The 12,982-nt window shown below is 48.2% G+C and overlaps 2 protein-coding genes across 5 annotated transcripts in view; both read right to left on the reverse strand.

The window, feature by feature from the left end:
• The window catches only part of NSD2 (nuclear receptor binding SET domain protein 2), a 114,701-nt gene that overhangs the window by 49,857 nt on the left and 51,862 nt on the right, over positions 1-12,982 (reverse strand). For all 4 annotated transcript variants that reach the window (XM_023206776.2, XM_023206777.1, XM_023206778.1 and 1 more), the window contains one exon: positions 1,110-1,254. In XM_023206776.2, coding sequence (XP_023062544.1) covers positions 1,110-1,254 — 145 coding nt within the window. The remainder of the gene's footprint in view (positions 1-1,109; positions 1,255-12,982) is intronic.
• On the reverse strand, positions 9,166-10,598 carry LOC111539073 (elongation factor 1-gamma-like). Its single transcript, XM_023206780.2, is given in 2 exon segments — positions 9,166-10,386; positions 10,389-10,598. Coding segments are annotated over 2 exon segments (1,311 nt in total). The 5' UTR covers positions 10,570-10,598; the 3' UTR covers positions 9,166-9,256.

Raw genomic sequence — 12,982 nt, forward strand, 5'->3', positions numbered from 1 at the left:
CAAAAAAAAAAAAAAAAAAAAAAAAAAAAAGAACATGTCTCTAAATTTAGCGTATTGATAGAGTGAGGAATATTTTCTTTTCAAGAAAATATGCAAGTCCTAAATATCCTTGCTAATCTAAATTACAGTATTTGCAATGAACACTGAGCAAACTGAACAAAATTCAAGATTAATGAGATAGTTGGTGAAGAGATCTAGAAACACCTAAATCAAGATGAAAACATCTGAGAAAGAGAAAGGTGACAGTAGCACATGTGACCAGACCCTATTGCTTCTGGGCTCCGACTTTATTTCAGGTGAGTCTTGAAACACCTTATGTTTGGCCTCTCCAGAGCTCCTCAATGATGAATCTTCAGAGATACAGTACTTTGGTATTTTAAATTGATACCCCAATATGTCACTTATTTTTACATTCAAATATCAGTTTTCCACAATTTGCGTCCAAGCACACACAGATCACGAATCTAACCATTGTTACGTATCTTCAAATCTTACAGCGTCAGCTCTGCCCAAAGCAAAGTAGCACTTTTTGTTTTCCAAGTCGAAGGCCTAGGAAGGACCAAAAGACACCTGAATTCAAGGTCAGTCCAGTCACCCTTCTTGCGCTATGAGCTCTCGGGCAAACAGGCCAGGAGCAGCCCACACTCCAGGCCCCTGTAAGGTGCAGACTACAGCCGAAACCAGGAGGGCTGCTCTCAGAAGTATGGGAAGTGCTGCCTCCTCGGAAGTCACAGGCCTGAAGGCTGACACTACCACATCATGTAAGCCTGGAATCCAAGAGACAACCTTCCCCTCCCCTTCCTTCTTCCGTCCTCTCTTACACAGCCCCATCAGCAGCAGTGACCACAGTGGCTGCTCAACTTGGGCAGGAGAGCAAGGGAGCCACAGCCCAGTCGGGACCACACAGAATAGCTCTTATAAGCCAGGAAACGCAGACGGCAGAGGCTGTTTTTACTGTGACCACATGCACTTGGACCGCTGGTCCAAACCCCATGGGTCAGAAACGGGGAGAGTGGACACACTTCCCTATAGTTCCAAGACCAGAGCTCAGTTTGCTACACTACACACGTCAACCCAAGCAGAGGACATCAGCATAATGCTATGTTTACCAGAGTCTTCTTCAGCCTGGACAGGGGCCACCAGGGCAAACTTGGTGTTGTAGCGCGCTCTCTGCTTCTCACTCAGCAGACTCCACTGTGACCTGAGCAGCTCTTCAATCTCCTCACCTGAAGCATCTGGGTGCTCAGCCACCACCTGTGGGCACGGGAGAAGGTGCAATGAGAAGTTAAATCCATAAAACTCACTGGGTTTTGCTTTGCATGAAATTAAATGTACGGCCCTTTAGAACTTAGCGTGTGGCATTTTTATTCCCACATCATGGAACTATGTCCATAAAAGCTTCAAAGAAAAGTAGTGCTTAACTGATGCTGTGACTCACTAAAAACTCATAAATGAGAACAGTGCCAGTGAAAACAATTCAACGCTACTTCTGTAAATGCTGGAAACGATACATGACAAAAATATATACATACTTTTCCAAAACCATTAACTAACTTAAGACCCAGCCTCTAGGCATCCCTGAAAAATTAGCTGTAGAGCCAGTGCCACAGGAACAAACGCCGCCCCTGAGCATGGAGGTGGGCTCAGCTCAGTGTCCTCACTGGGCAGCACCCACTCTCGTCTTTCACGTACAGGCCCTGGACAGGGGTGAAGGCACACACCAAGGAGTGCAAGCTGGCTTCTGTCACAGCCCAAGTCAGCACACGGAGACAACCTTGCACAGCCAAGAGACGAGGCTTCCCTACCTTCCAGCCACACGAGGACTGCCAGCATCAGCACCCAGAGCATGCTAGAAATGCAGACTCCCAGGCCCCACCCCAACCTGCCTACCAGGAATCTGCACTTTTACAAGGTCTCCAGGATGATCCGCAGACACACTGAAGTCTGATCCTGGGGCCTTGGCTGCACCTGGTAATAACCTGGGTGTTTGAAATCCCATGGTGCTTAGGTCCCACCCAAGATCAATCCAACCCGGCAGGTCTGGCCTCAGTGATTTAAAGATTTCCCAGGGGTTGCTAATGTGTTCCCAGGTCCGAGAGCCACGGATCTTGAGAGCAGGGCACAGGGCTGACACACTAATGCCTGCCAGCCAGGTGTAACCCACCACCTGCTTCTGCTCAATGTCTGAAAAATGTCCTAATATTTCATGACACAAAAATTACAGGAAATTCAAACAACAGTGTCCACAATGTTTTATTGGATCTCAGCCCCACACATTTGTTCCCATGCTGCCCATGGCTGTCTTCCTGCCACAACAGCAGAGCTGAGCAGTCAGAACAGAGCCCTCACTGCTCAACAGCCCTTTGGAAACAGTCTGCTGACTGGCTTGGTATCAACCAGCATGCTCCAGAGCCAGATCCGGCTATTACGCTGGCTCCTCTACTAGGTAGTTCTGTGGACTCTGGTGAGTGAAGGCACTGTCTCTGCCTCCACTCTGTGAAATGGGGCAGTAACACTCCACCTGGCAGTGCTAAGGAACCATCAGGTTAGTGTTGGCTGGTTACCATCACCACCTGGACCTACCACCTGCCCAGACAATACAGGTAACCTCTGCCCCCAAACCCAAACCCCTCCTCACAAGATAGTCACCATAGATGGCTTCTTATAGCCTCCCATGGCCCCACCATCTGCCCTCCTGTTGCCTGCAGGAGTCATGGGCTCCACTCCCTCCTGTCCTCACCCTGGCCTGGACACCAACATCCACCAATGCCCACCCACCTCTCTAGACAACCTGCAGACACCCCCAGCCTAACTGCCTGGGACCTCCCACCTCGAGGGCACCTTCTGCAGTTCCAGGTCTGGCTCTGACCTCCAGCACTCCACCAGTGTTCCCTGTGGGGTGCCTGTCCCCAGCCCTGCGTAAGCCTACTCCTGCCACATCCCTCCCAACCCAGCAGGCCCTGCCCTGATTGCTGCCATGACCCACCCATGCCCAACTCTTCAAGCTCCAAGGGCCTCAGCTCTTCAACCAGCGAAAGTTTCTGCACAGGGCTTCGGATCCACAGCACACCTGCCTCTCATCTCCTCCAACACAGCACATTCCTTCATAGGCCTGCTGCCCTTCCACCCACCTCTGCCCCTAGCACCCCATCACCCACCATGACTCCAGAGCCCCCAGTTAGGATGAATCGTAACAGTGTCCTTTACTGCTTCATCAAAGCAGAGTCACCAGCACCCTGCAATCACCCCACCTCACAAGACAGTCACCACAGATGGCTTCTGTGGGGAAGCCAGGAAAGTGTCATCACCATCTTAGGTTAACAGAGCAATGACTCCTCATTAAAGTCTCCCAGCTTCACAACGAAACCGTATGGTATGATGGTTACGAGATCTGAAAACATAAAAGTGCACGCTCACACACACAATTAGGGTCAGGTCCCAATTCTACTTCCTGACTGCATCATCTCACTGAAACCTTACAACTTTAAGCTCAGGTTAGCCAGCTATAAAGCAGAGATAATTTATATCTATCTTACAAGGTTATTCTGAGGAGTACTAGATATACTTTGGTACAATAACATACTGGCAAGTATCTGACATGTGGTAAGCACTCAATAGTGGCCACTTCTTTATTCTTAACATCTCCAAAACAAGCTGGACACAGTGGCTCACGCCTATAATCCCAACATTTTGGGAGGTCCAAGTGGGAAGATCACTTGAGGCCAGGAGTTTGAGACCAGCCTAGGCAACAGAGCAAGATCGTGTTTAAAAAAAAACAAAAAAAAACAATTATTTTTAAATTAGCTGGGAATGGTGGCAAGTGCCTATAGTCACAGCTACTTGGGAAGTGGAGGTGGAAGCATCACTGCAGCCTAGGAGTTCAGGGCTGCAGTGACCTACGATTGTGCCACTGCATTCCAGCCTGGGAAACAGAGTAAGATTCTGTCTCAAAAATAAATAAAAATTTAAAACATACCAAAAAACATAGAAAACCAAATTTCCGCAATCCCACAGCTGACTAAAACATTGCCAATATAATTGGCGACTCTACAAATCAGTCTTCAGATCACATTCCCCTCCTTCATCCTTCATCCCACCTGCTCCCTACACATTTTTTTTTTTTTTTTTTTTTAAAAAGACAGTCTCACTGTGGCCCAAGTTGGAGTACAATGACGTGATCTCAGCTCGCTGCAACCTCTGCCTCCTGGATTCAAGTGATTCTCCCACCTTAGCCTCCTGAGTAGCTGGGGTTATAGGCATGCGCCACCATACCTGGCTAATTTTTGTATTTTTAGTAGAGACGGGGGTTTCACCATGTGGGCCAGGCTGGTCTTGAACTCCTGACCTCAAGTGATCTGCCCGCCACGGCCTCCCAAAGTGCTGGGATTACAGGCATGAGGCACTGCACTGTGCTACCCCCAACACTTTTTAGAGTTTCCTTTTGTTTTCAGGCTTCACTAAGAATGTTTAGGTATCCATCCTCCAAGACGACCCCCCACCCCTCCGTGACCCCTGCCTCCTGGAGCTCAAACCCCCACTACTGCTTACGGCGTAATCAATATCACAGTGCAGAAATGGTTGCATATGACTCCAAGTGTAGAGCATAAAAGATATCCACCTTGCTCTTTTTTGGATCACTTGCTCTGGAGAAAGCCAGCCCCCATCCAGTTGTGAGGACACGCCAGCAGCCCTACGGAGAGGGCCACATGGTGACGAACCGAGGCCTCCTGCCAGCAGCATGAGTGAGGGGAGGTACCCTGGAAGCAGACCCTCCAGCATCAGTCAAGCCTTAGGATGATGTAGCCCCAGGTAACATCTTAAATGCAACTTTACGAGACCCTGAGGCAGAACCACTAAACTAAGCAGTTGCCAAATTCCTGGCCCACAGAAACTGAGACAATAAATCTATGCTGTTGTTTTAAGTCACTAAATTTTGAGGTAACTTGTTATGCAACAATAGAACTAATACCAACGCATGTACAAAGAACTGAGACATAAAGCACTGGTTCCACTCCAATGGATGTATAAAAATTAGGATCAGGAAAGGTAGAAAAGGCTTTAAAAATTGAAAACTCAGGCTGGTGCAGTGGCTCACGCCTGTAATCCCAGCCCTTATGGAGGCCGAGGTGGGCAGATCACCTGAGGTCAGGCGTTTGAGACCAGCCTAGCCAACATGGTGAAACCCCATCTCAACTAAAAATACAACAATTAGCTGGATGTGGTGGCACGTGCCAGTAGTCCCAGCTACTAGGGAGGCTGACAGGAGAGGATCGCTTGAACCCAGAAGGCGGAAGTTGCAGTGAGCTGTGATTGCGCCACTGCAATCCAGCCTGGGCAACACAGTGAGACCCTGTCTCAAAAATTTAAAAAAAAAAAAAAAATTCAAAATTCAAGCCAAACCAGGCACAGTGGCTCACACCTGTAATCCCAGCACTTTGGGAGGCCAAGGCGGGCAGATCACGAGGTTAGGAGTTTGAGACCAGCCTGGCCAACATGGTGAAACCCTGTCTCTACTAAAAATACAAACATTAGCTGGGCGTGGTGGCGGGCACGTGTAATCCCAGCTACTTGGGAGGCTAAGGCAAGAGAATCGTTTGAACCTGGGAGGCGGACGTTGCAGTGAGCTGGCAGAGGTTGCAGTGAGCTGAGATCATGCCACTGCACTGCAGCCTGACGACATTGCAAGACTACGTCTCAAAAAAAAAAAAAAAAAAATCAGGCCAAAAAAACCTGCTAGTGAAAATGCTGCTTATACTGGAGCCAGCCAGGCGCACTGGCTCACGCCTGTAATCCCAGCACTGTGGGAGGCTGAGGTAGGAGGATCACTTCAGGTTGAGGCCAGGAGTTTGAGTCCAGATTAGGCAACATAGCGAGACCTCATCCCTATAAAAAATAGAAGTTAGCCAGGCATGGTGGCACATGGCTCTAGTCCCAGCTACTAGGGTGGCTGAGGTGGGAAAATCACTTGAGCCTAGGGAGGTCAAGGCTGTGGCGAGTCATGATTGCTCCACTGCACTCCAGCCTGGGCGACAGAGTAAGACCCTGTCTCAAAAACAAAAACAAAAAATCTTTATATATATGTAAAGAAGTACATTTCTTCACTAGTAGGGAGAAACAAAGTTAGAAAGTGACCTCTAGGCTGGGTGCAGTGGCTCACACCTGTAATCCCAGGACTTTGGGAGGCCAAGGCAGGTGGATCACCTGAGGTCAGGAGTTCAAGACCAGCCTGGCCAACATAATGAAACCCCAATCTCTACTAAAAATACAAAAATTAGCCAGACGTGGTGGCGTGTGCCTGTGGTCCCAGCAACTCAGGAGGCTGAGACAGGAGAATCGCTTGAACCCAGGAGGAGGAGGTTGTAGTGGGCCAAGGTGGCTCTTTCACACTCCAGCCTGGGTGACAATGCAAAACTCCATCTCAAAAAAAAAAAAAAAGAAGAAGAAGAAGAAGAAGAAGAAAAAGAAAATGACTTCTAAAGAGTCAGCAAGTAGCAACAAAAAGTCCTGAAGTCAGCCTTCCATCTAGGCACCCTAGAAAAGGAAGGTCCAGGAAACAGCAGGGAAGCTCCACCTGACTCGATATCTCAAGGGACGGCCATTGGTTAACAGACAACCCAACAAAAACCATCCTTGTGTGTACCAGCGCTCCCAAAAAAGAAAAAACAATGTAGAAAGACCTAGATAGATGGAAGCAGGGAGGAGCTTCTTCAAGTTTAGAATTGCTTATTACAGAACAGTTATAAAGAGCATCCTAATAGTCACTGCTTTTCTAATAGAAAATTCCTCAAAACCACCCAGCCAGAGTCCAGTGGAGGGAAGGGAGGCCCCACGGGCCTTCCATCAGTGACCAGGGGTGGGCAAGGCAGTGCTGGACATTAATACAGAGCTCCATTTTTGGTAGTTTTTGCTTTGACAGGATCTTGCTCTGTCATCCAAACTGGGGTGCAGCGGCACAATGATGGCTCACTGCAGCCTCGACCTTCCAGGCTCAAGTGGTCCTCCTGCCTGGGCCTCCTGAGTAGCTGAGACTACAGGTGTGCACCATCATGCCCTGTTAATTTTCTTGTTTTTTTTTGTAGAGATGGGAGTCTCACTGTATTGCCCAGGCTGTTCTCGAACTACCAGCCTCAAGCAGCCTGCCCTCCTCGGCCTCCCAAGGTGCTGCAATTACAGGTGTGAGCCACTGCACCCTGCCCAGAACTCAATTTTAACTGTACACCTTCAGTTTGGTTTTATATTACTTTTAGTACAGTGCCAATCCAGACTTTCGTTTTTGGCACATTTCTTAGCACTAGAAGGACCACCTGAGATCAACTTGGGTCCCAAAAAGCCAACAGGGTGGTCTTTGGACAGTGGCTTTCTCAGGTACCCACTTTTTTTCACAATTCCAAACTAGTGAACAGGTTGTGGAGACACAGCCAAGCAACATGCCAGAGTGGCTGACGGGGCAGTTCCCACCCAACACAGCCTCACCCTCCTTCCAGGGCCCAAGAGCATACAGCACCTCACCCACCCTGTGCAGGCCTAGCTGTCAAACACTGAGGTGTCCAATCAGAGCTTGCCACTGCACCCTCCCCCAACATGCCTGAAACGGTGGCTGTCCACACATTGCTGAGTGCTTTAAACCATTTTATTTTAGTTTAGTTTTGGTGGAGATAAGATCTTGCTATGTTGTCCAGGCTGGTCTCAAACTCCTCGCCTCAAGTGATCCTCCCACCTTGCGCCTGTCCTGCTTTGTATCATTTTATATCCAACAATGACCACAGCTACTCCACCAGGTGTTAATGGCTCCTCCCTGGGTAGACCTCTTGGCTCCTGGAGAGAGGCACACACCTTCACAGCTGCCCACTTACACTTTTTAGATGGACGCAGAGAAAGGGATAGGTTAAACTCAATTATGGGTATGTGGCCCTTTTCAAACTTTACACAAGTGATAGAATGTGCACACCCTTCAGCAATTTGTTTCTTCTTTGACATCCAATGAGTTCACTTTAACTGATGTGTAGTCACACTGTAGGAATACACCATAGTCTGTCACTCGGTAACTTTTTGGTTTTGGACACTGTGGTCTCTCTTTGGGTGCAAGGGCAAAATTACTCTAGGGTAAATAGGAGTAAAACTGTACGAGGAAAAAAAGCACATCTTCAATTTCACTAGATATTGCCAAATTTCTCTCAAAACAGGTGTAATAAATGATGTTTTACCAGCATTGTACGAGGAGTCCCACTGTTGCTCATCTTCTCAATCCTCGGCTGTTCTGAGTCTGATGTCTGCTCACCTGATGGCTGAGAAGGACCACCCCACCAGGATCGTAACATACAGCTCCCTGGGCATGGCCGCAGTTAAGCAGCATCTCCTGATGCACTTACTGGCTCTCCAAGAAATTTGCCCTTCTCCTTCAGAAGTGTTTCGGCTCTTTACAGAATTTTTCCTTTCACTGTGTTCATGGTGTCCTTGACACATAAGAATTTTTTCTTTTTTTGAGCCAGGGTCTCTGTCACCCAGGCTGAAGTGGTGCAGTGGCTCAGGCAACCCTCCTGCTTTAGCCTCCCAAAGTACTGGGATTACAGGTGTGAGCCACCATGCCTGGCCTAGATTTTCATGTTAACATACATAGTTCCTTTATAGCCTGTTATCAGTTTGGCTTGTTTAAGAAATCCTTGGTGACAAAGCTCCTCTCCCATGCTGGCCAAGTTCATAAACCACCAGTGGTCCAAGCACCATGTCCACTGCAGACATCCCACCCAGCTGTTCTGCAGCCCTTTCCCATCCATGTCCACATGCTCAGGAGCCTGTTGTGGGCCCCATCTTGGACCATATGACTGTCCTGCGTGAATATTGCTATTTTATTTTTTACGAGACAGAGTCTTGCTCTGTCACTCAGGCTGGAGTACAATGGCACAATCCCAGTTCACTGCAACCTCTGCCTATCAGGTTCAAGAATTCTCCTGCCTCAGCCTCCCAAGTAGCTGGGATTACAGGCACCTGCCACCACGCCCGAATAATTTTTATATTTTTAGTAGAGACAGTGTTTCATCATGTTGGCCAGGCTGGTCTCAGACTCCTGACCTCCGGTGATGTGCACGCCTCGGCCTCCCAAAGTGCTGGGATTACAGGTGTAAGCCACTGCACCTGGCCAAATACTGTTATTTTAAATAACAGAACTTTTTTTTTTTTTTTCAATGTTCAGTTTCCTTTAATGACCCCCATCTCCCTGAAGGGCAGGTGCAGGCAGCTAGGCAATGGCAAGAGATGTTCACTTGAAGATCTTGCCCTGATTGAAGGTTTTGCCCACATGCTGGAAGGCCCCCTCCCAGGAAAAGTACTCTGGAACCAGCGTCTGGGTCTCCTCGCTGCCAGGATCCAGTTTCCGCCATGTGTATGACTCGTAGTCCACCTGCCAATCTGGACTCAGCGGAAAGGCAAGCTCCTGGCCTTGGAAGACCCAGACTCCAGAAATGGAGCTGCTATTGTTGGTTCCAAAGAGGATGACACTGGCGAAGGCATTCTTCCTCAGCTTGTCCAGTCGCTGGAACATTCCAGTGATGAGATTGCAGCTCATGAAGGTCTGAGTGAGTTCTTCAGGGAAGCGATACTCTGAGTACCACAGGGACCAGCCGTCCTTATCAAAGTGTTCCCAGAAATATGGCAGTGCCACAGAGAGTGTGTCCTCATTGGAGTACTTGCGCTTAAATTCATCCAACACAAAGGTACTCTTGGGCAAGTGAGCGAAGGGGTCCTTGGCCTTGGGCTCAGCAGCCAGCGCCTGCTCACATTCATCCATCTCCTCCTCAGGAGCAGGGGCAGCTGCCTTTTTCTCCTCCTTCCGCTCAGCCTGGGGCTTCTGCTTCTCTTCCCGTGAACCCTTCTCTTTCCGTGGTGTATCTTTTTTAGGCTGGGTCTCTGCAAACTTTTTAGCATCAAACTGGGCCATCTTCTCACACAGCTTCACTTCCCCCAAGACAGCCCGGAACTGGGGCTGATTAATGCAGGTGAGGAACCAGCGGTTGGTATTGGGAAAGGCCTGGCGGAAAGAAGGCTCTAGGACCTGCTTATAGAGCCGTAACAGGGTGCAGACAACTGTGATGTCAGCCAATGTCACTTGTTCGCCCACCAGAAAAGTCCTCGTCTTCAAGTGAGCATCCAGCAGCCCCAGAATTCGCCTCACTTCCTCCTTTGCATTCTCAGTGGCCTGTTTGTTGTGGTGCATGATGCCCAAGGTGGGGAATATCCAGGTAGTGGCTGGGGGCACTGTATCGGAATCAGCAAAGCTCACCCACTGCACCACCTGGGCTGCTGCCTCTGGAGTACTTCCCCGCAGCTCCTCGTTGCTCACATAGTAGGCAATGGCGTTGCTCTCAAACACACAGAATCCATCGTCACCCCAAATGCCGGAACCTTGCCGGCAGGAAATTTGCGGAGAAATTCAGGGGTGCAGTTGGTTTGGCCAAAATGGAAGTGGGGGGGTGCGGAGAGCACGCGGACCTGAGCCCCGCTGTACTGAGCAGCGATGAGAGCCTTGAAGGCCCTCCAGTTTTCAGGATACGTATACAGGGTCCCAGCCGCCATGGTGATTCCGCAAATAAAGGGCTTAAATAACAGAACTTCTTATCTGGTAGAGCAAGTCCTTAGGCCAAGCCTCTCTTCAAATGTGGCCACATCAGCATCCACTTACAAAGCGCAAAGAAATTCCTGTTAGAAGTTTTATTAGAGGCTGGGCGCGGTGGCTCAAGCCTGTAATCCCAGCACTTTGGGAGGCCGAGATGGGCGGATCTCGAGGTCAGGAGATCGAGACCATCCTGGCTAACATGGTGAAACCCCGTCTCTACTAAAAATACAAAAAAGTAGCCGGCCGAGGTGGCGGGCGCCTGTAGTCCCAGCTACTCCGGAGGCTGAGGCAGGAGAATGGTAAACCCGGGAGGCGGAGCTTGCAGTGAACTGAGATCCGGCCACTGCACTCCAGCCTGGGCGACAGAGCAAGACTCCGTCTCAAAAAAATAAAAAAAGAAGTTTTATTAGAATTATACTGAATTTATAGATTATTAAAGGGAGAATTGACAACTTCAGAAGCTTGAATCTTCCCATATATAAATATATCTTTATTGGGGTCTGCTAAAATATGTTATTTTTCTCCAAAGTTACATGCATATTTCATAATACTGATTCCACAGTACCTGACATTTTTGTTTCTATTATCAATGGTATCTTTTTTAACATTACATTTCCTCTTTGATGCTGCACTTGTATGTTAATTTTATATCCACCAATTTTGGCGAACTATTAATTCTAAAAGATTTTCTGTACATTCTCTTGAGCTTTCTACATAGACTTCTGCAAACAATGACAGCTTTATTTATTCCTTTATAATACTGGCTCTCATTTTCTTAGAGATGAAGATGCGTTCTGTTGTCCAAGCTGCAGTGCAGTAGCGTGATCTCAGCTCACTGCAACCTCTGCCTCCAGGTTCCAGCAATTCTCCTGCCTCGGCCTCCTGATTAGTTGGGATTACAGGCACGCATCACCACACCTGGCTAATTATTTTTTATTTCTAGTAGAGACGGGGTTTCACCATGTTGGCCAGGCTGGTCTTGAACTTCTGACCTCAAGTAATCCGCCCACCTCGGCCTCCAAAGTGTTGGGATTACAGGCATAAGCCACCGTGCCCGGCCTCATATTGGCTAGTATCTTCAGTACAATGTTTATTAAATGGTGAAAAATGGTTTCCTGTCTCATTCTTTTTTTTTTTCTCTTTTTTTTTTTTTTTGAGACAGAGTCTTACTGTGTTGCCCAGGCTGGAGTGCAGTGGTATGATTTGGGCTCACTGCAACCTCCACCTCCCAGGTTCAACTGATTCTCCTTTCTGAATCACTCGCCACCACACCTGGCAAAATTTTGTATTTTTAGTAGAGATGGGGTTTCACCACGTCGGCCATGCTGGTCTCGAACTCCTGACCTTCAGTGATCCACCCATCTCAGCCTCCTGAAATGCTGGGATTACAGGTGCGAGCCATTGTAGCTGGCCCTCGTTCATGATTTTAAAGAGAATGCTTTTTTTTTCTTTGAGACGGAGTCTTGCTCTGTCGCCAGGCTGGAGTGCAGTGGCACGATCTTGGCTCACTGCAACTTCCACCTCTTGGGTTCAAACGATTCTCCTGCCTCAGCCTCCCAAGTAGCTGGAACTACAGGTGCCCGCCACCACACCCAGCTTATTTTTTATAATTTTGGTAGAGACGGGGTTTCACCATGTTGGCCAGGCTGTTCTTGAATTCCTGACCTCAGGTGATCGACCCACCTCAGCCTCCCAAAGTGCTGGGATTACAGGCATGAGCCACCGCGTCTGGCCTAAAGAGAATGCTTCTAAAGTTTCATCAGTAATATCCTTGATGAAAGCTTCTGATACATATCCTTCAATAGATTTAGGAAGTTCCCTTTTATTCCTGGTTTAGTAACCTTTTATCAATAAGCAATAATTTTTTTGTTTAAGGCAGGGTCTCACTCTGTGGCTCAGACTAGAGTGCACTGGCATGATCATGGTTCACCACAGCCTTAAACTTCTGGACTCAAGCTCTTGCCTCAACCTCCCAAGTAGCTGGGACTACAGGCACATGCCATCATATCTGGTTAATTTTTAAAAAAATTTTTTTTAGAGACAGGGTTTCATGTTGCCCAGGCTGGTCTCAAACTCCTGGGCTCAAACAATCCTCCTACCTCACCCTCCCAAAGTGCTGGGATTACAGGTGTGAGCCGCCACACTCAGCCTTTCTTTTCTTTCTCTGAGACAGTCTCTCACTCTGTCACCTAAGCTGGAAAGCTGTGGCACAATCACAGCTCACTGTAACCTCAAAACTCCTGGGCTCAAGCAATCCTCCCACCTCAGCCTCCCAAGGAGAAAAAGCAATGAACTTTAATACATGCACCAAAATATCACATAACCCCATAAATACGGGGTGTTTACTTAATAAAAAAAGCAATGAATTTTATC

The sequence above is a fragment of the Piliocolobus tephrosceles genome, chromosome 3 (genome assembly GCF_002776525.5).
Source record: "Piliocolobus tephrosceles isolate RC106 chromosome 3, ASM277652v3, whole genome shotgun sequence".
Taxonomy (NCBI): domain Eukaryota; kingdom Metazoa; phylum Chordata; class Mammalia; order Primates; family Cercopithecidae; genus Piliocolobus; species Piliocolobus tephrosceles.